The 26,958-nt window shown below is 34.3% G+C and overlaps 1 protein-coding gene across 8 annotated transcripts in view; it reads right to left on the reverse strand.

Moving 5' to 3' along the window:
• LOC132751634 (uncharacterized) overlaps window positions 1-26,158 on the reverse strand; it is a 46,390-nt gene extending 20,232 nt beyond the window's left edge. The window contains exons 1-3 of one of the 8 annotated variants that reach the window (XM_060741825.1): window positions 25,926-26,158; window positions 25,359-25,499; window positions 865-1,243 (exon numbers count right to left, since the gene is read on the reverse strand). In XM_060741825.1, the coding sequence (XP_060597808.1) occupies window positions 865-1,243; window positions 25,359-25,475 (496 nt within the window). In that variant the 5' untranslated portion in view covers window positions 25,476-25,499; window positions 25,926-26,158. The other 7 variants (XM_060741828.1, XM_060741831.1, XM_060741829.1 and 4 more) reach the window with 7 other exon arrangements.
• Between the last annotated feature and the right edge of the window lie 800 nt (window positions 26,159-26,958).

Genomic DNA, 26,958 nt, shown 5'->3' on the forward strand with positions numbered 1-26,958 from the left:
AGTTTTTATGAACAGACAGACAGACAGACGGAATGAAGGACACTCTAAAGTTAATATTTGAAACATCCCTGTTACCAAAATATGACATTTTATAAGCAAAATTCTTAAAGAGGAAATAACTCTTGAATTAAAGATGCAATTTCATAAAAATTTTCAGCTCTTTTTGACTAATCACAAATATTGTTATATTTGCCATGTTTTAAGCCTATTTGTTGCCAAGGCAACTGATATTTTTTCAAAATAGGAAGAACAGATAAGACATGCATAACCTCAAGACTGCTATCTATCCATATGTCAAGTTTCATAAAAATATTTCCAGTACTTTTTGAGTTATCACTGGATTCAGTTTATGTGTAAAATTTGCCATATTTTCAGTCTATGTGTTGCCATAGCAACCAGAATTTTCAACATAGGAAGAAAAGAAAAAGACGTGCATAATCTCAAGACTGCCATCTACCCATATGTCAAGTTTCATAAAAATATTTCCAGTACTTTTTGCGTTATCACTGGATCCAGTTTATGTGTAAAATTTGCCATATTTTCAGCCTATTTGTTGCCATAGCAACCAGAATTTTCAACATAGGAAGAAAAGAAAAAGACGTGCATAATCTCCATACTGCCATCTATCCATATACCAAGTTTCATAAAAATATTTTCAGTACTTTTCAAGTTATTGCGGGATCCAGTTTTGTGGACGGACGGACTGACAGACAGACGGACAGACGGACGGACAGACGGACGGAGGGTAAACCTAAAGTCCCCTCCGGTAAACCGGTAGGGGACTAATTACATCTTCCTCAGGTATGAAATAGGAACATCGTTTTATATATATTTTTGGTAACTTGAAAGTAAAATAGACTATACCTGGGTGTGGTACAATTGAATTAGGTCGAGAAATGTTTGGCTCACTCCATGCACTTATTGGCGTGTTTGTATCCCGCCGTAAAGTATTTATATGACGACTGGCACTAGTGTTTGGGCGGGATATTGGGCTGATGTGTCCTTGACGGAAAAATTGCGTCTGGCTTTGCGCATGCGCAAGATTTTGTCGTCTGACTGCCGAGCTATAATTTAGCCTTTCCCTTTCAGCAGATAGGTAAATGTCTTCAACACTTATTGCAAAAATATCAGCAGACGACTTTGTCTTATATGCATGTACAGTAGAAGTGCGCCTGACTGACATAGAGTCATGCGTGTTGTGTGCAGAAGAATGCGTGCGTTGTGGAGGTGCAGATTTCGTCATCTGAAAACGTGAAATATATATTCTATAACACTTCAAATACAAACTAGTTTTCCCTTTGTGCAAACAACGGGTGGTTATGTGACTAGTCTCGTTTCATTTGATAGTGCAGATCACTTTCTATACTTAGATCAAGTTCTTTCAAACAGAATTGTTTTGGATTTGCGCTCGCTCTTATGGGCATTGAATACTCATACAACACAAAATAGAACGAAGTCGCTCAGTCATTAAATTATCAACCGTCCTCATTGGAAACAAAATTTCTCAAACACCGTGCCAAAAATAAAACGTGCAGGATTATTACCTGATATTTACTACTTCAAAATCCAAAAATGTATGTTTCAACTCTGAAACAATAAAAAAACATTGCCTTTCAATGTCGTTTGTACCAGAACAGTCTATATAAACTATACTGACGAATCGAAAATGTTTAAACAATGTTGTTCACTAAAAAAGTTGACCTTTAAAGGCAAGACTTTTATAATAAAAGTGTTGCCTTTAAAGGTCAACTTTTATTGTTGATAGTAAGGGAAAAATCTTTATAACTCTTGTATTCTTTTGACATGCAAGGTGATCTTAAACTATGCAAGGTTCGAATCTTCATTGAAATGTGAACACGTACTTCACATTTTTTGACAAATGTACGAGGGGCATATTTTAATTAGTGGCAAGGGCAGCGCTTTTTATAAATAAGTTATACCAGTAAAGTCCTTCAAAATATTCACCATGGACCTCTACACACTTTTCCAGCCTCGAAATTCACTCCGAAAAAGCATTTTTGAACTGTTCTTTGGGTATACTGTTTATAACAGGTAGAGATCAATTTCGGCGTCACTACGGGTTTCAAACCGGCGACCGCAAAGGCAAGATTTGATGTATGGATTTAACCAAAGGTGACAAGGAGAAAGGTCAGGACTACAAGTATAAGCCGCCAAGGCTGACCGGTGCGCTAGTGCATTGTCATGAAGTAATTTGATCATGCGCATCCCGGACCTTGGGTTCTTTGTAATGGAGTGATTAACCGAGGCTTTTTCAACCGCTCCCTTTTCTGGTCAGAAGTTAGCAAATGTGGGATCCAACGGGCACACACTTTCTTTAACTTTAACTTTTTATTCAAGATGGAAAACACATATGGCGCACTAAGGCCCGATATGTCGCTTATTTCCTCCACGGTACATCTTGCATCTTTATCAACTATAACTTTGAGAGTGTTGATGTCTTTTTCAGAGGTAGCGGAAATTTGCCGCCCAGTGTGTGGATCATCCTTAACATTAGTTCTACCTTCCTTTAACATTGACATCCACCTGACAATTGTACGACGTGGAAGGGCATTTTCCCATAAACTATATCTATATCGTTTTTATTTCTGACGTGCATTTACCGAATAACCCACGAATTTTGCAATAAGCTCTTTGCTCCTCTTTCAAATCAAAATGCAACTCAGCCATGTTTACAACCAGTATACAAAACCACATGTTTTTAAATGACCTTCTACTAAAGTTTTATTGCACGTGCAAACCGTGCGAAATAGAAAAAACAATAATCTTTCCAACTCAATTTAACAATTATTTGCACGTGAAAGTACATGCATAATATATATTACGCATATACTTTCACGTGCAGATCATTGTTAAATTGAGTTGTTGCCGCTTATTAAGATATGCCCCTCGGGGTGTAGTCCATTGGTTACTTAGTAACGTCAGTCTAACGAATTGTTAGAAAATTGTACAAATAATGTGATGAAAATTTCTTACTAGTTAAAAAAAGGTAAGTAATTCATGCGATTCATTGAGATGAAAAATATGCGTAATAGATAAATTAACGAACAACACATATATCATTTCGTCTGTTGCAGAACTGCAGAGCGCGACTACATTGCATTTATAAAATATTATAATTTGATAAAGTAATTACAATCTATAGTAACAAAAAAAGGTGAAAAAATATAATAATAATTTTCAAATATGGTATATATTTGAAAATAATTATATTTTTTCACCTTTCAATATATATATATATATATATATAGAAACCTGACACTTTATTTCTTTTAAATATTTTAAATCAAAACATGTGTAGTGAGTATTCATGTACTATACATATACTATACATGTTGCGTATTGTCAGTAGAATGCAGCTGAGCGTAAAATTTTAGTTTTTGCACGTGAACCCCGTGTATGCTGAACGATGTCAGATAGACAGTGATGTAAGGCACAATACATATGTTCAGTAACAATTTAGTGTTATTCACACCTAAAGTTGATAGCTTTCACAATGCTACGTTTATCAGAAGCAGAGAGAAATCAAGCAATAGGAATGCAGCTGGGTGGGGCATCTGTTGTTGACGTGACTAGAACATTTTACTGCAGTCGCAACACAGTTCATGAACTTGTAAGACGCTATAGACTTACAGGTGATGCGCACGATCGTCCAAGGCCGGGTAGGCCAAGGGCAACTATCCAAAGGGACGACCGTGCAATTATTTTAACTCACTTACGTGACAGGTTTAGACCTGCGACCTTGGCCGTGCCCGCGTTTAACGTAACTGAACAAACAATTCGCAATCAGCTGCGCGCACAACAACGCCCGATTAGAGCGCGACGCCCATATACAGGCGGTATTTCCACTTTACACCATCGTCATATTAGGTTGGTACGTGCGCACCGTCACTGGCTGCGACCTGACTGGAATACTGTCCTGTTTTCAGACGAGTCTCGTTACAATCTCAGTCTCGGCTGTGTAAGAATTTACCGTCGAAACGGCGAAAGGTTTGCACCTGTCTGTGTTAGACAGCATGGTTGTTTCGGTGGTGGAAGCGTCATGGTATGGGGCGGGATAATGAATGGACAAAAGACCCGGCTTATTGTTATGCACGGCAACTTAAACGCTCAGAGATACATCAACGAAATCTTGAATGCCGAGGCCATTCCGTTTATGCAAAGGAACGGTACCGTTGTGTTTCAACAAGACAACGCCCGTCCTCACACGGCGAGGATAACTCGCGCTCGCTTAGCTGCAGTCAACGTCAATACCATACAATGGCCAGCAATATCTCCAGATATGGGCATATCTGGGATGTACTTGGCAGAAATGTCCGACGACATCACGCCCCACAGAATATCCTCCAACTGACAAATGCATTGATAGCGGAATAGAAACAATCCTCCAAATAACCTTGTTCAACGTTTCGTCAATTCTATGCGTCGACGTGTTGACGCACTACTTAGAGTCAGAGGTGGCCACATTGAATTAAATGGAAAAATCGCATGCATTTTAAAACTGTTAATTAAATGATTAAAACCTACCTGCACGTAGTCAAAACGTTAAAATCACAGAATTGATAAATTGAATTTGACCTTTTTCTTAGAACTAGCGTAATTTAACAAACTTAAACATGATTAATAAACAACAAAATGCATACCAATGTTGCGCATGCATATCTTTTTCATGCCCAACATACGTTTTTACATTTCCGACCTCGATTTCCTGAAAAAAATATATATACACTGTCAGGTTTCTATTTTTCTATTTTTGCTGAGTATATATATATATATATATATACATATATATATATATATATATATATATATATATATATATATATATATATATATATATATATATATATATATATATATATATATAGCGTCGGAATAGCGTCGTTCATTGACGTTACGTCACTTCCATTGTTTTGTTTGATTTATCACATAAACCGAGGCGCAGGAGTGTAATAAAGCCATTTAATAAAAACGGTATTACACTAGACGATATTACACCATAGTGTATTCTAACACTGTCGGAAATTTTCCTATATAGACAAAGAAGGCCGGAAGCGTGCATTATTCTACAATAATGCACTCGCCGTTCTTATTATCTCCCTGTATATTTTCACTTTGAGGGCGCCATTTTGTTTAAAAATCTGATAAATTAAAACAATTTTTTGTCGAATTTTGTTGTGAAAACTATCTAGAATGATAGAAAATGGTCTAACTAAGAAAATGAATCCGAACACCAATATCTTTAATTCAGTCGTTAACGCTGTACAGACGTTTAAAGTGTTGTTTACGTGACGTCACAATGTAGCGCCAAACAGCACGTGCAAAACAATCAAATCAAGTACGTTATTTTAATATCGCAGACGAGTTAGGTTTTACATTTATTTCATTTTTAATAATTTGTATTTCGCTTGAATAATTATAGAGTGAAATAAAATGAACAAACAAAGTTTTATCAACGTTTTCAAAATTTGTTATTCTCAAAATGTTTCTACACACGGTAGATTTAACGACAGTTTTTTTCAACCCACTGGAACAGCCTTTAAAGAACGTTTCTATTGGAAACTCTGAGGCGAAAACAAATTTAACCACCAAACATAAAGTCCAACTTTATAATAATAATTATACTTTTTCTTGACGTGTTAGAATGGAAATAGATATTAATTCTTCGTGCATTATTGTATAATAATGCACGTTTTTCGTTCAAATGCGTTGTAATTAATCACTAAGGCCTATCGGCCTTCTTGATTATATTACTACGCATTTGAACTCAAACCGTGCATTATTCTACAACAATGCACTCAGAATTGATATATATTTCCTAAATAACACTTTGACGTCACGTCATTTGCGCTATAAACATAGCGTTAAAGCGCGCCAATGTTAGCGTTACACTATAGGCGCGTCAAAGAAAAATGACTCTTGATAACAGTTTACCGTTCTTATTTTATATATGTGATAAATAGAATATTATATTCGTGTAGATTCAATTCTAAATTTATTGAACTCGTTGAATAAAACAATATTATGCTCGCCAGAGGCTCGCATAATATGATTTTATTCAACTCGTTCAATAAATTTAGTATTAAACCTACACTCATGCAATATCCTCTATATATTTGTATGTAAAATAAATGCTGCTGAAGAAGGTCGCAAGGCCGAAAGCTACGGCAAATTTTAAATAGCGTTTTTGATTATATATATATAATATATATATATATATATATATATATATATATATATATATATATATATATATATATATATATATATATATATATATATATATATATATATATATATATATATATATTCAAACTGAAAATAATCATGGAAACCCAGGCGCTACTTATAAATCTAATCACATATAATGTAGGCGTTGATACTGAACATATATTTGAAATTTGAAGTAAAATCCATGAAGAAATAATAAGGTGTATAATAAATAAGGAAAATTCAATGTTTAAGACGTATAAACTTGTTATATTACATGTATGATGTGTTTGTTTTTTTAACAAACGGCTTCTTTGCATGTTTTAAGAAAAAGTCCTTTAATATGAATACCTCATTACTTTCACAAATTTTTATCCATTTCACTTCCCTATTTTACGACTGTCCTTTAAATTTTCTCCATTAAAACGAATATGTTTTCATCGTTAATATATCACTAAGCAAATAAGACGTGTTGTAAAATATTGCTCGTATATCACCATAAGTGTTCACACGATATTTTTGATCATTTTTATCAACATTCCATACGCTATATTTAAATATTTTTGTTTAATATACAAGTTTTTATGTTAAAAAGAAATCATAATGAAATATTTGTTTCAAACATTAAGTTTTATGAGATACCTTTTTACACCTATAACCCGTTAACATTTCAGGTGACAACAGATCTATTAAATAAACAGTATGCTTTTGTCACTCACACAGTTGAGCATGAATAGTTTATTTGATTTTTCTTTTTGAAATTGATCAGAAGTAATGGACTGTCTAAAAGATATGCTTTCAAACTTATTCAACTGATCAGTTTTTATCGAATTTTATTTTCTTTCTTAAGCTCTGGCTAAACTGTGTGATCTATACAAACTTGTAACAGGAGAACTTATGTGCGATATTTTCTTATTTAACTCTTTTTTTCAATACAAAGGCACACAAAGGAAACAAAGAAAGTTCGGTTTCATTTAATTTTAACACCTTTAGCATTTTGAGATACACATTTTTACAGATAATTGTTATGTGCCTGTAAATCAACAAATCATTCGTAGCTTTTTTAGCCCGTTCCACTAAACTAGTGTGCAAAATTTCAGATCATTCACTAACGCCGTTTTTTTTTTCATAAGAATTATTTTTTGTGAAAATTACGCGTTACAACGCCTTTCACTCAAACGATTCAAGATTCAAAAATCCTGCCCAATCTACACACCAACATGTATAAATTAAACTTACACACCTCCTCTGTTGTTTGTGACAGGTCTATGTTCTTGTCAGACAGACCTGGCCATGCAAAATACGTGAAAACATAGACCTGCTTATGCAAATAAAGAAAATAATAATTCTAACACACCTATTGATTTTGTCACTATACACAAAGAAGGTAAAAACGGTGTTAAATTGCCAATAAACACTGGTTAGGAACTGCGGCAATTATTTTTAATACAACAACAATAACGCATTTTTATTGATATTTTCCGTTCTTACAATGTTTTCTTTTCAAATAATGCTAAAATAATATCTAACATACACACCGCTACATGTTTGATCCCTTTCACACGGGGGTGGAACCCCATATGAATCTCAAAATTGAGCATCGGTAAAAAAAATATATGTGAATTTCCGCTGCTCCACAATCGGTCAATCACAGGGTAAGTTTTTAACATTTTAAACATTTATATACAATTCAAAGATTTCTAAATAAAATCGAAATGTGATTCTACCCTCCTGGCTTTGTTTCGATTTCAACTGAGATATTCTTTCCGTCGTGGGTTCCGGTGTGTCCCAAATTATGCAATACGTATAAAGAAAATGTCGCTAAACGGACTCCAAATACAGAGTTTTCACAAAATATTACCACCAAACGATGCTTAACAATTAAGCGAACCCTTATTGAAAAGATTATTGAGATTTGGCTTAAAATAAAGGAACTGCCGGTCAAAATTCCAGCCAAGCTACATATGTGCTGAAGAGATCCATAGGTGATATAGGAAACCATCTACGAAACTATGGATCACTTTCATATAGTAATTGAATAGTCAATCTAAAGTTCCGTAGCTTTTACTGAAAGCACATTAGTCCGTAAGTTTGGTAATTAAATATCACTACCTTAACAGGCTAACTAACTATCTGGTGCTAGCAATATAAATAAAAACTAAAAATCTAAAAAATACCGAGTATATAAGTTTTGTCACAGAGCGAATACTACTGGTATGATAAATAATTTTCCACTGAGAAAACGTAACTTGGACAAGATTAAACAGCTGATCTATGTAAAGCTATTGTTTCATATAATTATTCCCTAAATTATTTCAATTCGTATAAATAAAATGTCTCTTTAAGTTTCCGCAAGTGTATTTAATAGACTCGCTCACAGGCACAAGTATTTTCTTATTGATTGTCATGCAGTGAATTGCAAGTAAACTTCTTCAATAAACTGTCCGCAAAAGAAAGATTCTACTCCCTTGGCGAGTAAACAACGCAAAATCAAACAAATATTTGTATGACAATGTTTAATTAAGAATCGTGAACTTAAATATATTCCTAATTTTGGCAGCAAACTATTTTTATTGTAATATTATCATTAGCGTTTATATAATCAACACCGATAATATATACTTTTATTTGTAGTTATAGTGACATGGGGGAGCTGAATAGAAGTAATGTGTTATAGAAGTCGATATTCTGTTTCCGTTTTAGTTTGATTTATATTGGCCAGTTTACTTATCGCGCAGGAAATCCTGTCAGGTACTCGTCATTAATTGCACAATTCTGCATTACTTATTGCACGAATCGTGCGTTATTTTCACATTCCGGCGTTACTGGATATACAATTAAAATTGTTTCAAATTATTCCACCCCTTAATACAATACACAAATATTAGTATTTGGCGTGGATCATTGTCGCCAAAAAGTACCTTTATTTTAGTACTTTTACATTGAGAAAAGAACCAAAATATATTCAACCTTCTTTAATCTATTTCACCCTTTACCTGCTAAATTTATGAAATGGTTTTGCTCAGTTGTGAACTTTGTACGAATGAGCTACCTGGGTAAGTAAATAAATGGTCAGTCTGTACGGATGTGACGTGACTCTGTACTTGTGGCCTCTTTTAGGGTCATAAGTCCTGTTACTTTTGTAAACGTCTATAATAATGGCAAGCATAAGCTCTTAGATCCATATGTTTTTCTCATACAAGTTAACATTTAATAAGAAACCCCAACAGTTGGGTAAATCTTTACCCGAAGTGTTACAATTTATTTAACTTTAGCAGAGGATAATAAGGTTATGCTATTTACAAGTTTTGGGCATCATAGTTTCTAAGTACAAGATCTTTTGAATAAAGTCAATTTCTTATATAAGAGAAATAAATAAATTGAATAAATAATCCCATGTTTAGCAGGCAAATTGCTACAGCCAAATAATTGTTTTGATTGGGTTTCACATCACACCAACACAGTAAAGGACATATTGAGATTTTCAAGCTTTACTGGTGCATTATTTTAGGTATAAATATACAGATACTTCTCTTGATTGTCTTTTATTATTTTATATTCAATTGATTTACAAGAGAATTTTATTGTTCTTATTTTCTAAAAAGATCAGGCGTGGGCAACATGTTTGCAAATAATAATTTATTTCAGGAGACAATTATCAAATTGTATTAAGTTACAATATGTAATCAAAATGTTGAAAGTTTGTCAAAATCTAATTACTAGTATCATATATTTCTTAATAAGTTTCGAAGAAAATACATTGACTAGGTTACAAAAAACTTGATTATTTTCGCCGATAAAATGCGTTAAACCTGTGTAATAATTCAGTACCATATATGAAAAAGTCACATTTTCCGGCATTACCGCGAAGCACTATTCACGTACATCGGCGTTACCTTATAAAAACGGCTTGAATCACATTTTATCAGCTTATTTTCAATTTTCTATGTCACAGAAGTTTAGCCTACCGACAATCGAAATTATACGGTAAAATATGCACGTTGTACTTATAAGAGTCGACAGAAAGTCAAAATCACGCTCAAAACGGTGGTCAAAAATCTGGAAACAAAGTGCTCCTCGGAAGCATTAATCACAACAAAATTACATAAGAATTGCAGACTCGGTTTGATTGAGTCTGTACATGAGGGATAATGAATAAGTGCAACATCCCTCACGCCCCCTAGCCCCGGCTTGAGCGGTTCTCAATTCTCAACACTTAATATTGCTGGCATCAATGATCCCGAAGGACCAGAAAAATATAACAACACTGAAGTGAAGTACGGGGAAACTTTTACAGCTGTTAATGCAAGTGTACCACGTGACTAAGAAATTTGTACTGTTACATAGGTAAAAGCAATTTTTAACAGTTTAAAATCTGGTCACGTTGTATTTTTTTAATTATTATAATTTCATGAAAAAAGATGGCCGCCATTTTGTTTTCTCGATTCAGCATCTTTTTTTGAAATTCACCACGAAGGCGAACTCGTTGGGCATCACCAAAAGTGACTATGTGACTATATAAAACTAAGTTGTTTGCACCATACAGAGTGCTTTTCGCGACTTAAACATCTTTTGGTTGAATATTCAAAAAGGTAAACATCCCTTTTAAGCGGAAGTTATTTCATGGGAATAATTACATGTATATGTCAAAATGAAACAAGTTAAATGGTGATGCTGCACATCAAAGACGTCGCCAAATGATGTGAACAGTCAATCAGCATTGAAAATCGTTCTCTATTACAGTTGAATATCCGAAGCACAAATCAATTTTTTCTCCATGTTCTTGGTATGTACTCATTGTTACATAATTAAGTTGCATTTTTTTGTGTGAAAAAGTAGAACTTATGCATAAATTCACAAAGTAATGCCGTGTCTAAAATTCTGAAATGTTTGTCTGTTGCGTCAAAGATTGAAACGTCTGGTCGAAGCAAAATAAACTGAATAACAAGTGAAATTGAAATGATTCGCATACTCAAAATAAATTCAAGACAATATGTGTCGAGAATATGTCCATTTGAATATTGGTGCGCATTGCATAATGTTCGTATGATTTTGAGGACGAACTGTTCTGCAGTGGTCTCCACTTACTAGCCGTAGCGTAACCGGTGCGCAGAGTTTGGCGTACTTTCTTAAGGATTGAGGGAGAACCGCCTCTCTGATAGTGGGCGTGGTTTAGGCTTTGTAACTTATAATTTAATTATTCGACAAGTGAAGTTGTCCTGGTTCCCTTCCGCACCGTCAACGAAAACTACATTGTAAATGCTAGCATATGGAGGAAATGAAGTGAGTGACACTGCCTCAGTCGTTACCTCTCTCAACGGTTAAGTTTTAGAACGATCGACTATAGACCGGCTCATTGGCAGGTTATTTATTAGGTAGATAAAACTAGATAATGATAAAAAGAATATGATATTCAAACCTGGCACTATCACTTCAGTTAAACGTTTTTTCTAATCCCTTAAAACTCTGTGACATGTTGTACATCAGAAAAGCTATTTTATTAGAATATTTGAAAACAGTGTGATTTTGTTAAAACAAAAAAAAATACACAAAATCAATTCTAAAATTTTCCCCATTGCTATACTACTATACGCCGCGTGCACGCGGTGTCTAACAAACAGGCGATTAAAGCATGCAACAAAGAATTATTAAACGAATTTTATCCATGAAACATTACAGATGTCAAGGGGCAGGACGTGAAGTGGTTGCACACTTGGTTCAAGCGAGCGAATTGGTTGCAAACTTGACAATATGGCGAACACGGCGTGATTTTTTAAACGGGTGAACGAATTTTTGCGAGGCAAGTGGGTTTCTTTGTTATTTTGAAGTTCATTAGTATGTCTATTCCATAATGCAATATATATGCCACACTCGGTTAAAGGTTTCAGCATCCTAGAAACCCACTTGCCTCGCAAAAATTCGTTCACCCGTTTCAAAAAATCACGCCGTGTTCGCCATATTGTCAAGTTTGCAACCAATTCGCTAGCTTGAACCAAGTGTGCAACCACTTCACGTCCTGCCCCTTGGATGTGATAAACCAGATGTATCATCGTAAATGTACATAGTCAAAAACCATGTGATTGATATTCTGTATAGGATCAGATTTCACAGATCATAACCATATAAATTGGTTTGTGTTTTGATCTTAAATGAAATTATGAAACGCAGCTTATTGTATGTTTATGACTGGTAGATATCATTTGCTATAGGAATAAAAGAAAAAGAACTTTTTAAAACTTGCAAGGTAAGTTGAGTTAAGCCTCTATCACATCAGCTTTAGGGCAGCCGTAAAAACGCACTTTAACAAAAATCGCTGTGTTTCGTGCCTGTCGTACGAATTCTTAAAGTCGCAAGGTTGCCGCAACGTCACAGACTGATTTCTCAATATGCACATTATTTCTGCGATTTTTTGACAGATTTTTGACGTCTCAAGACAGTCTTGAGACAACCGTACGACAGATTCACGATTTCAAGAAGTTCTCAAGTCATAATGTTTTGCGTTTGTCTTGCGACGACCGCAGGGATGCCTTACGAACATCGTGCTGTCACATGACATGAATGCTGTCACATGACAGTTGACAATCGTAAGACAGTCGTATACCTCGTACGACAGTCGTGCAACAGTCCTACGACAGTTGCGTCAGTTGCGCATCTAATAAATATCATATCCTTTCAAAATCCCAAACATGTTGCGGCTCATCCTTATGTACCCCTATGTATTCACCCTTTGACTCCTATCCCAGCTTCTGGGAGGGGTGTGATATTGGCCAAACAACCGACGTCGCGCAATCCAGGCCCCGTGTTCAGAAAGATTTAAGGATCAAGATCAGGATCAAATTAAATCAAAGGGCTGCAAGCTCTGTGATATTTTCTGATGTTTGCAATCTAAATCGTACTGTATCCATTACATGTATTTTCCTGTACATAAGTTTATTTTTATGTACTATAATTCATCTTGCGGGGCACCAGAGTTTGATACATACGGAATTTTGCATAACTAGAGTTGCATCAAAAAATCATTTATGTTCATTTTTTATAACAACCACACTTTATCCTTGCATATAATGGCTACTTCCTTAACAAAGACACTTAAAAAAGAATTTAAAAAAAAGTTGCCTCGATTGGGATTTGAACTCCAGACCTCTCACACACTAAACGAGCGCATTACCCCTGCACCACTGAGAAGTTATACAAACAATGCCTGAATAAAATCAATTCTTTCTAAATTTAGAACTTCCATTGCATTTCGGCTTTATTCTTGTCTTTTGTAATCCTTATTAATTTCGAGATATTTTGTTCAGGATAAACCTGTTGTTTAAAATTGAAGTAAATAATTTAGCGAAAATTTTCTCGCCCAAACAGTCCGACATGTAGAATCTATATATTCCACTACTCGGCAGTCAGATTTATTTGTGTAGTATTCGGTAATCGACATCGCTAAAAATAGAATTTTCATTGATTCAAATCATATTCATCCGCGTAATTTGTGATTGTGCATTTATTGACAATTCTATAAGCCAACGCTACTTTTAAACTTTGAGTGCGTTGTAATTTGTTGGATACTTGTAACAAAATAAAAATATTTCTTTCTATTAAATCGCTAGTTTTAAGCTGTTTTGAGATCTACTTGTTGTTAGGTTTGTCGTGAAACTTCTGTGTCAGAGATTGAATGTCAGCTTTGTATTTTCTGATCTTCGATCAGAAAATACAAAAATCAATAAAATTTGACTTGAAATGGCATATGAATGAAATTTTAAAATAAATTTATTATTATTTTTGCAATATATGGGCATTTTACAGCTGATCCGAATATTGATCTTGATCCTAAAACTGATCTTTATTTTAATCTGATTATTTCTAACTTTGTTTTGTTATTTGTCGATTTTATCCCGAAATAGGGTTGTTTCTTTGCAAATCAGCAATTGTTTACATTTTTAGTATGAACCTTTTAATTCTAGCAAAGTATGATCAATTTTAGTTTCATAAAACAATGAAAATATTATTTAATCCCCTTCCTGTTCTTTTCTTACTGAACACGGGCCGGGGTTTTACACAGCGTGTTCTCCGGCCATGTTGCACTTTAATAAGCAACGCCAGAACTATTGGGTACGAAGTCTCCGTCTTAGAATACTCAAATGCAACTTTTGTGGTTGAATGGCAGTCCTGGTTTGATTGAAACAATACGGGGCACTTTAATGATGGTGTTGCATTCAATCGTCACTTTCAAATTCGTGCATACATCGTACGGCAGCCGTGCGGCAGCCTTGCGGATTCTTGTTGGGCGTGCTGTGCCCATGCGATTTTTTTCAATTTCGTACGATTGCCTTACGACTGTCTTAGCAATCGCACGTCTGTTGCACGGTCAGATTGCGACGACCGTACAAAATGTTGTTGGTTTTTGTACAATTTTCAAGCATAAATATCGTGCGAACAATGCAGCCGCCGTACGAACAGCGTACGTCGGCCTTACGATCTACGAATCTGTCTGAATATACTGCGAAATTGCCTGCGACGTTTCTACGGCACATATTTCTCAACAAATCGTACGAACCAAATTTCGTGCGGCTGATGTGATAGAGGCTTTATTGTTACTCTTGGTTCAGTTTAGTTACATGAGATTAAGGTTGAAATTTTCAAATGATTACAGTATTTGTTCGGGGTAATAAAATGAATAACACATAGGCTTGTGGGCAACAGTAAAAATATCACCCGTCCTAAAAATGTTGTTTCCCTCGGCTAACGCCTCGGATAACGGTATTTTCCTCGGGGTGATATTTTTACTGCTACCCACAAGCATGTGTGTTATTTATATATAACATCTTCAACGCTAAAGAAAATTCACAGTACATAAAGATTGTAACAAAAAATCTTTTCACAAAACTATAACAAAAATTTGTTTCTTTTTGAAAGCACGTCCATTTGCGACAATTTGCTGTGATACTACATATATAACATCCGACAATTTGTTGTGATATTACATTTATAACAAGCGATAATTTGCTGTGATATTACATTGATAACAACGGATAATTTGTTGCAATATTACAATGATAACAAGTGACAAGTTGCTGTGATATTACATTTAAAACAAGCGATAATTGGCTGTGATATTACATTTATAACAAGCGACAATTTGCTTTGATATTTCATTGATTACAAGCGACAAGTTTCTGTGATATTACATTGATAACAACCGATAATTTGCTGTGATATTACATGATAACAAGCGACAAGTTGCTGTGATATTACATTGATAACAACCGATAATTTGCTGTGATATTACATTGATAACAAGCGACAAGTTGCTGTGATATTACATTAATGACAAGCGACAAGTTGTTATGATATTACATTGATAACAAAGGAAAATTTTCTGTGATATTACATTTATAACAAACGGCAAGTTGCTGTGATATTACATTTATAACAAGCGATAATTTGCTGTGATATTACATTTAAAACAAGCGACAAGTTACTGTGATATAACATTGATAACAAGCGGCAAGTTGCTGTGATAATACATTGATAAAAAGCGGGAAGTTGTTGTGATATTATATTGATAACAAGCGACAAGTTGCTGTGATATTAAATTGATAACAAGCGACAAGTTGCTGTGATATATTATATGATAACAGCCGATCATTTGCTGTGATATTACATTGATAACAAGCGACAAGTTGCTGTGATATTACATTGATAACAAGCGACAAGTTTGTGTGATATTACATTGATAACAAGCGACAAGTTGCTTTGATATTTCATTGATTACAAGCGATAATTTGCTGTGATATTACATTGATAACAAGCGACAATTTGCTGTGATATTACATTGATAACAAGCGACAAGTTGCTGTGATATTACATTGATAACAAGCGACAAGTTGTTATGATATTACATTGATAACAAGCGACAAGTTGCTGTGATATTACATTGATAACAAGCGACAAGTTGCTGTGATATTACATTGATATCAAGCGACAAGCTGCTGTGATATTACATTGATAACAAGCGACAAGTTGCTGTGATATAACATTGATAACAAGCGACAAGTTGCTGTGATATTAAATTGATAACAAGCGACAAGTTGCTGTGATATTACATTAATAACAAGCGACAAGTTGCTGTGATATTACATTGATAACAAGCGACAATTTGCTGTGATATTACATTGATAACAAGCGACAAGTTGCTGTGATATTACATTGATAACAACCGATCATTTGCTGTGATATTACATTTATAACAAGCGACAAGTTGTTGTGATATTATATTGATTACAACCGATAATTTGTTGTGATATTACATGTATAACAAGCGACAAGTTGTTGTGATATTACATTGATAACAACCGATAATTTGTTGTGATATTACATTGATAACAAACGACAAGTTGCTGTAATATTACATTGATTACAACCGATAATTTGCTGTGATATTACATGTATAACAAGCGACAAGTTGTTGTGATATTACATTGATAACAAGCAATAAGTTGCTGTGATATTACATTGATAACAAGCGACAAGTTGCTGTGATATTACATAAATAACAAGCGACACGTTGCTGTGATATTACATAAATAACAAGCGACAATTTGCTGTGATATTACATTTATAACAAAGGAAAATTTTCTGTGATATTACATTGATAACAAGCAACAATTGTCTGTGATATTACATGTATAACAAGCGACAATTTGCTGTGATATTACATGTATAACAAGCGACAATTTGCTGTGATATTACATTGATAACAAGCAACAATTGTCTGTGATATTACATGTATAACAAGCGACAATTTGCTGTGATATTACATGTATAACAAGCGACAATTTGCTGTGATATTACATGTATAACAAGCAACAATTGTCTGTGATATTACATGTATAACAAACGACAATTTGCTGTGATATTACATGTATAACAAACGACAATTTGCTGTGATATTACATTTATAACATGCGACAATTTGCTGTGATTTTATATGTAAACGACAATTTGCTGTTTCAGTCAGTTCTGTACGGAAGCCCTGGAGGGACATTTGTTATTTAAAATTTATTACTTATTACCTATTCTTTATAACTTAACACTTATTATTTACAGATTATTACTTATATTAAATTATCATGTTTGGCAGGTAAACTCTTTTTACATCAAGACAATTACCGGAAAAGATGAAGGAGAACCGTAAGAACATCATTTATTTAAGGTCATATATTACGGAAGCCCTGTAAGGAAAATAATTATTTATTACTTATTACTTAATAATTATGTTTAACATCAGTATTAATTATAATATATTACTTATTATTTATAACTTATTATTTTTCACTTATTACTTATTTCAGTCAAATATGTCATTTAAAGTCTGTGTATGTTGTGGTCTGATTATGTAATGTATGCAATAAATATGTTTAAACTAAATACTTCTTAATTATAATGTAACTGAAAATATTCGACTGAAATAAGAAGAAAATTGATAAATAGTAAGTTATAAATAATAAGTAATAGATAATAATTGATAATTATGTTGAACATATTAAGTAATAAATAATAAGTAATAAATAATAATCTTCTTTCCAGGGCTTCCGTATTATATGACTGTATAAATGATGTTCTCCTTCATCTTTTCCAGTAATTGTTTTGAGGTAAACAGTTTTTTCCTGCCAACCATGCCGTTGTTCAATACTAAATATAAGTAATAGTCTGTAAATAATAAGTGATAAGTTATAAAATATAGGTAATAAGTTATAATTTTTAAATAATAAATGTCTCTCCAGGGCTTCCGTACTTCTTAAATTATTATGTAACTAAGAAATATCCAAATATCCGACTGAAATAAGTTATAAGTGATAAATAATATGTTTTAAATAATAAGTAATATATTATAATTGATAATTATGTTAAACATATTAAGTAATAAATAATAAGTAATAGTTTTCCTTCCAGGGCTTCCGTATTATATGACCTTCTATATAAATGATGTTCTACTTCATCTTTCCCGCTAATTCTCTTGATGTAAACAGAGTTTTACCTGCCAAACAAGGCGCGTTTCAATACTAAATATAGTTATAATCTGTAAATAATAAGTGATAAGTTATAAATAATAGGTAATAAGTAATAAGTTTTAAATAATAAATGTCCCTCCAGGGCTTCCGTAGTTCTGCGTGTTTAATTTAGTAATAAATCGATATGTCGGGCGCTACCGGCAAGATCGGTTAAATTGTAAATATTTGTTTTAGGTATTGTACATGGTTGTCTCTTACTCAGATAAATTTGTACCGGCACATTTATAAGAGCACTTGAGTTGAGTACGATAAGAGAAAATGATATACATTTATAACAAGCGACAAACTCTAGATACAGTTTTATACAGGGGACTTACAAGTACCGTTAAAAACCAAAAATCAGACTTACAAGTACCGTTAAAAACCAAAAATCAGAGTCGAACTGGTACTGAATTGCATTCGTCTTTCAATAAACAAAATAATATGAATAGTAATTAAGTTTTCTCTCATTTCTGGAAAAGCTTGAGTATCATTTAGTAGCACGATGATGAAAAAACTTGATATATTTACTATTCTTATTTCTCGTATATCCGAGATTTTTACATAACGTAAAATTCGATTAATCAATAAAGATTAAACCTTTCATTGCCTTGCGATGGATGGTTATCGAGAAGTGAACCCATTTCATATTCTTCGTGGTTGTAGTAGTAGTTTACCCTCCGAATCACAGCAGTCAGCGTAATTGAATTTACTAGAGCATAGTTCAACCATTTACCAATACTAATTGCCTTCACATTCGCAAGGAACTGACATACCAGAGCAGAATAACAGTAGAATGACGGTAGAAGGTATTTCATGATCAATCACAATGGAAGTGATCTACAAAGTTCGGGAATCGAACCTGCATGCAGCTGAGTCGCCCGATTCACAGTCCAACGCTCTACCTACTGAGGTAAACGGACGGTTTTTATATATACAATTTATAAATATAAATTTACACCACACGAACCTACAGACCTGTATGTTGCGGTCCTAAAGTTTACATTTTCACAGAACGATTCCAGAATTATAGGTAATATAGCTCCGCTCGAACTCAGGCCGTGAAAGTTTGTTTGAGAGTTCGGTAGATCGAGCCAACCGAGGTAGAGGTATAAACATGTATAATATGATCGTACTTTACAAGGGGACATAGGCGTGAAGGTAATCGTGGTTATATCCTTGACCCGTAGCACGACATTCGCCAAAAACACATAGAATACGTCTACAAAATTCTTGTCGGGTGCGTCAGATTTGAGGCAGGCAAGCAACAAACTTGGGTACATTTCACTTTCATTAATTATACTCGGTAGGCATTTTGTTTGCATTTTGACGGTCGGTGAACAAATATCACCTCTAATTTTGTATCAGATAACTTGAATTGATTCATCACGTGGTTTTAATGCATGCGACGCCGTTCGTGATAAATTGAAAGCAAGTTGGTTGTTTATTCCGGGTTTTGTGCGATACTCATTTGAGCTACCTGCATGGTATAGAGCGTAGCGATCCGAAGTGTACTATTATAGGACTATATGAATTTGTGCATGAAAGTTCAGTCATTTTCAATTTTTAATGTGTACTGCCTCCGGGTCTGCTTTAGTACAAATAATGATATCTATATAATTTCATTTAACAGTTTCAATTCGCTACTTAAAACACTAAGTGTATCTAATAAATAAACCCACCTTTCTGCTGACACCATTATCATATCTAAATTTACTGTGAATCCTCATGACCTGTTCTCGCGAATATTGATCACAAATCATGTAAATCCCGACGGGCTGAATATGCTAATACATGTGTGTGCTTTGTATTAAATGGAACATTTTCTGGCATCCAACTTTTATTGGTTTACATCCACCCAATAAACGTATTTTTCTCTGACGATGGATCTAAAATCAATCGTTTATCATTCCACGGTTAATCCTGAATCAATAGTTGATCAAGGGAGACATGAACAAATGCACAAAAATGAAAATATCTTGTATAAATCAATAGATATCAAGTTGTATAAATCAATAGATATCAAGAATGCTATTATTTCCATCACATTCGTCGTTATTTTATTTCAACCTGCCATATAAATGTTTATCATTTTTCAGGGTATTTAATCACAAATATCTTTCAAAGCGTTTTTCGATTAAAACATTCTAGGTGTCTTTATGGTTTAAGTAAGTCTTAAGTTCGTTTACAAAGGACTATGTCGTTTATTTTGATTGTTAACAATAAAGTAAAAGATAGACTTCACAAGAGCATGTCAAGTAATTCTATCTTTTGAAAACCGGTTGTAAAAATTGATTAACCCGTTTAACGTTAAAACGACATTTATATAGCATGATGTTTAGCTCGTTCAGTGTAGCTTTAGTTTATGTCAATATATATAAGTCAATAACATATCACCTTAATGGAATCAATAGTTCTATACAGCTCCACTTAATTTTTCTTAAGGATATATTCCGTTTCGACCGTTTGTAATAGGGAACACACACGCGCGCACACACACACACACACGATATGATTTATTTGGAATTTGGTTAATAATGTGCTAACTTATCTATTTGGACAACGTTGTTTCTACAAATGAAGTCATTACTATAATTATGTTACTATATTTACACCCTTAATTTAGACATTTTAAACTGGATAACAACTAAATAATCTATAAGATATTTCATATAATGGGAAACTTTCGTCTCATTTCGATAGGTTAAAATTTGTAAAAAGGCTTATGTAAATACAAATAAAATCAGAAATATAGTTTGTGTTGACAAATTGTTCTAAATGAAATGTTCAAGCAACAAAAATGACCTTGGATGGAGGTGACGGATACGACCAACATAATATGAGAACGTCGGGTAATTCTACATGTAAATAATTTGATCATGTTTAAATTATTGATGCACTCGTTGTATTTATTAGCTTCCACAATCCGTTACATACATGCTTATAGTTTGCATACATATTTTATTTTAGTTTTGCATACGTATTCTTTTTTAGTTTGCATACATATTTTATTTTAGTTTTTTTTGTACATATTTTATTTTTGTTTTTTCGTACATATTTTAACATGACGCCATTTGCAAAGTAGAGGTTTGGATAATTACACCATTTGTAAAACACCATTTTCAAACACTTCGCCATCTGTAAATTACAGTACCCCATTTGCAAATGCCAAATGCAAACTGAAAAAAATATGTATGCAAAACTAAAATTAAAAAAAAATGCAAATGTCACTTTTATGCCACCGTAATTTTGTTATATGAAGATATTTCAAGTGGTAAAATTAATGAAACTTTTAATTTATCAAGTATTGACCGCCATCTTGAACTCCACCTCAAATATTCCAATGTCGCAGATAGAAAATAAGTCAGTACTCAGTATTAAAGCAGAACTCAGATGACAACTTTAGACCTCTTGAACCCAAAGTGCGTTGATATGTAGCATATTAACGCACTTTAGGGTCAATTTCCCGATTTTGAGCCCAAAGTGCGTTTGACCCCAAAGTGCGGTGTTACAGTGCACATCAACACAACACCTTTTTTCTGCATAATATATACACATTTGTAGGTAAGGTAGAGCTAGCTCTATTAAATATACAAGTTTGCTTTAAAAAGAAGCATGCGAGAGGAGGTCTTTTTGTAGCTGTGGAAGATTTGTTTAATTCGAAAATATTTGGAGATAATTTTGCATAAAAGGCACAATGAATGTTTATAAATTACAATTACTTAACAAATTAGAATTTATTATATATATTGAATATATTATCATAATGAAAGTTTGTTTTACACTTCATCTTTTAATGTTTTGAAAGATTATATGCCGGAGAAATGGAAATTTTCTTGGCACATCAGGGATAATTTTTCGACAAAGGGAACAATTGATGTTATGTTATCAAACTAAATTCAAAATAAACTAGAAGGGTTTTTGTCACAAAAACATATGTCTCCCAAAACTGTGTATGGTCACTCATGTGAAATTCATTGAAATCCCACCAGTAGCTTGACGACAAGATGTTTCTATTTATAGCGCTCTAGCGGCCATTTTGTGCAGTGAAGCGGAACATGGCGGTGATGTGCACAACTACGGATGGAACTGATCACTCCTATAAAGTTTGGTTGAAATCCCACCAGTAGTTTGACCTAGTAAGGCCGGACAAGATTTTTCTATTTTTAGCTCTGGCAGCCATTTTGTGCAGCGAAGCGGAACGTGCCGGTGATGTGCACAACTAGGGATGGTACTGATCACTCCTGTAAAGTTTGGTTGAAATCCCACCAGTAGTTTGACCTGTGAAGGCCGGACAAGATTTTTCTATTTTTAGCTCTGGTGGCCATTTTGTGCAGCGAAGCGGAACGTGCCGGTGATGTGCACAACTAGGGATGGTACTGATCACTCCTGTAAAGTTTGGTTGAAATCCCACCAGTAGTTTGACCTGTGAAGGCCGGACAAGATTTTTCTATTTTTAGCTCTGGCGGCCATTTTGTGCAGCGAAGCGGAACGTGCCGGTGATGTGCACAACTAGGGATGGTACTGATCACTCCTGTAAAGTTTGGTTGAAATCCCACCAGTAGTTTGACCTGTGAAGGCCGGACAAGCTTAATGCGGACGGACGGACAACGGACGGACAACCGGACGGACGGACGGACAGACGGCGAAGGCAAAAGCAATATGTCTCCCAAAATTTTGGGAGACATAATGATATATATTAAAAGTAGTGTCAAAATAAAAGTTTCTTGTAAAACTCAAGTTTCGGTTAATGTTTTGATAAGTATATGGAAAAATATCCTCTGCAACAGAGATTTTCCAAAACAGGCATAAAGTATGCTAATCAAACAATTATAAGTCCCAGATTTACATAAAAGTGTTTATATCATTAGATTGGAATAAACAGTATATAAAGCTGCACGCCTCCAACCACAATATTGGAAGAAAATCAAACTTGAGAAAAAATTGTGCGCTTTGTGCCAAAAAAAACCTCCGTTGCGTGATTTAGTCATACTGGTTAAAATGTTAAAGGAGCAGCTAAATTTCGGTACACGGTTCACTCGGTCATATACATGTAATAGTGCATGGTGATATTGTAGCGATGATATTCACTGTTACTATTTTCCGGAACATGAATTAGTAAAACAATAATCGATTTATACAGTTTAAAACGGAATGAACCATTCACGTAGTGTTAAGTTACGAAAATGATATTTTCCGATTTTTCTTTGTACCAATTAGTTCACTTCGGTGTTTATTTTTTAAGACATTCATCTTAAGAATGAAATTAATTTACCGATTTGCGCAAAAATCTACCGTTTCAGTATGTTGAGCAAAGAGGACAAGAAATACAAGAAACTTTTTTATACAACCCCAATAAAAACTGTTTTAACCCTTTCCTTCATGAGCATATTATGAATAATGGCCGTTTTCATTGAAAGCCTTCTGATACAAGCTCAAACTGCTATAAAACTAAGAAAAATGCTGCAATACTGATGAAACTTGGCATAAATTTTGACTGTACCATAGCCTCAGTAACAGCATGCTCAAACTTAAATTTCCTGTTACCATGGCAACGGGGGGACGTCTCAAATTGCAAAAATCACTATTTTGCATTGTTTTTTCCATCAAAACTAATTTCAAAGTGCTGCAACTTTTCAAGTAAAAGACTTTTCAGCGTTGGTAACACGTTACCTTACGATCGACCTGAGGCCATTTTTACGGAATGCCGTTAGGGCCATTGCCTATGAATGTGTTGATCTGAAACGCGATAGTCGATAGTACGATGGTGAAAACGCGAAATCACGAAACTACGATGGTGAAAATGCGAAAGCACGATGATGAAAACGCGAAAGTACGATGATGAAAACGCGATTGTACGATACTACGATGATGAAAGCGCGATAAACTATCGTGTTTTCACCATCGTACTGTCGCGTTTTCACCATCGTAGTTTCGTGATTTCGCGTTTTCATCATCGTACTGTCGTGTTTTCATCATCGTACTATCGCGTTTTCACCATCGTACTATCGCGTTTTCACCATCGTACTATCGCGTTTTCATCATCGTACTGTCGTGTTTTCATCATCGTACTATCGCGTTTTCACCATCGTACTGTCGTGATTTCATCATCGTACTTTCGCGTTTTCATCATCGTACTATCGCGTTTTCACCATCGTAGTTTCGTGATTTCGTGTTTTCACCATCGTACTATCGACTATCGCGTTTCAGATTAACACATTCATAGGCGATGGCCCTAACGGCATTCCGGAATGCCGTTAGGGCCATCGCCTATGAATGGTTTGATATGAAACGCGATACTCGACAGTACGATGATGAAAACACGAAATCACGAAACTACGATGGTGAAAACGCAACAGTACGATGGTGAAAACACGATAGTTTATCGCGTTTTCATCATCGTTGTATCGTACTGTCGCGATTTCATCATCGTACTATCGCGTTTTCATCATCGTGCTTTCGCGTTTTCACCATCGTAGTTTCGTGATTTCGCGTTTTCACCATCGTACTATCGACTATCGCGTTTCAGATCAACACATTCATAGGCGATGGCCCTAACGGCATTCCGTACATTTTAGCCTGTCACATGTCCAAAATGTTCTTGGCGATGAGGGGGGCTGCTGCCCCCTTCGAACCCCCGAAACAGAAGGGGGCACACACCCCTTCTGGCAACCCCTTGATGTACCTTTTTGATAAAAGTGATCACTTTTTTTATCAACATTTTCCAAACGAAAAACAGTGTTTGGGGCCTAAATAGGGCATTTTTAACTGTTTGAGTCCTCTAAAGGGGGGGGGGGGGCGAAAAGCCGTCAAAACACGTCTGTATGAGGTAAAGGGTTAAAATATGTATTAACATCTATTGACAGAAAAGTTAGTAAATTTGAATTCTAAGTCAATATGAAATTAAACTGAATTTAATTTCAATTGTCTCTTACATGTTTCTACATCATGTTTCTACAATCGACTTTTCGACCTAACATTATACACGAAAACTAAACATTAAGCATGTAATTTTCACTTTTCGTGGTGTAATTTTAAAATAAATAGTCGAGTCATAAAGTTAAAATTAAATAAAGTCTATACCTCTCTCCTTTGCCTAGCCAAATGAGACTTTGTTCTTGGTTTCCTACTTGTACAACTATTAGCTGTGGCGGGACGGTAATTGGCCACACACGATGTTGAATATTCCACCAGCAGCATATCTACAGATTGGTAAATTCCGTGCTAAATCAAAACGAAACCATGTATCTTTTGTTTTTCGAGCAAAATTATTTTAAATTGTTATATTCCATTCTCTTTGTTATATAAATAAAGGCCCGTCAATGAATACAATGGATTGAACACAAATATCTCCAGTGAGCAGCAAAGCGCTCAACAAATGTGAAATAGTTATACATGAGCCGTCCGTCATAGGTACTGTTATTTCAACGATTCCAAATGCGACGATTTCAATTCATATCCAAGTATTTCTCCAGTAAGAAATCCCGAATGAATGTTGGAAAATGTTTATGTAGTGGACTTACTGATCAACATGATAAACTTGTTTATACAAATATATCAGTCTTAGTTTATCTTGAATGCTCGTACAAAAAGCTACACACTCAGATCTATCGATAAAGTCATTGTATAAAATAAGAAGTCTTGAAATACCTGGTTTATATGTTTAATCCTTTGATATGTCCTTGTTTAAGTCAATCCCAAAATCATTTAGGATTAAATGATTATAAATTCCTAAAAGAAAGAAATCCAGATTACACAATTTATTTAAGTTTTTCTACATGTATACGTATAGAAAATAATTGAGTAATAATTTGAAGCAAACAGAAAACATCCATTATATTTTTGTTAGTTACGATTGTAAACATGTTACTCGTTTTAATGAACAAAAAAGCCTTGTAAATGTTCGGGTTTCTAGATATATGTATGTGTAGAAAGTTTATTGTTTATGTGTCATAGCGAAGATTGATTTTACTGAGATTCAAGGTTTAAAGGAAAATTATGTAAGATTACACCAAAAAGTTTATATATTTTTTCGGGGGGGGGGGGGGGGGGGGACGGAGTTATGGGGCTTGATTTCGTGACTGGGTTGTGAAAGTCTGCATCCGAATTACTTGCTCGTAATAGCTCGTTATATGCATATACCGTATAAGTACTTATTTCTGCGGGCTTAATATTCTGCTATTTTAGTTAAAATAAGGGGTTTTAAATTTCTGCGTATCATATTTCTGCGGTGCCACCCTTCTCGCATTGATGTTTTTTATTTCTGCGTTTTAATTTAGATATTTTTTACAAAATTAACCGATACAAAATTCAAGATTTGTTGTAACAAACAAAAATTAACCACTGCAATGACAACAACTATTAATTGTAATACTGCATGTGTATAAATATGAAGCGTGAAAAATAAACATTGGTAAACTCGCACGTAGACACAAGATATTGTACAAATACAAAAGGGTATGTTTATTGCACCCGCCAAACTATAATAGTTTTATTTTACAAAAAAACAAGCTTAGAGTGAGCGGAAATCATACCAATATGATATTCATTTAAACAAAAAGAACATTTTTTTTCGCGTGAGTAGGTACATATATATCATGTAGATAAGTAGGTTGTGCATGCATGGTTAGAAAAGACGCAAGATGGAAGGTCGCTTAAATTCATTTATTACAAGTTAGCGGAA

Source organism: Ruditapes philippinarum, unplaced genomic scaffold (genome assembly GCF_026571515.1).
Source record: "Ruditapes philippinarum isolate M1 unplaced genomic scaffold, ASM2657151v2 ctg5638_1_1_1_1, whole genome shotgun sequence".
Classification (NCBI taxonomy): domain Eukaryota; kingdom Metazoa; phylum Mollusca; class Bivalvia; order Venerida; family Veneridae; genus Ruditapes; species Ruditapes philippinarum.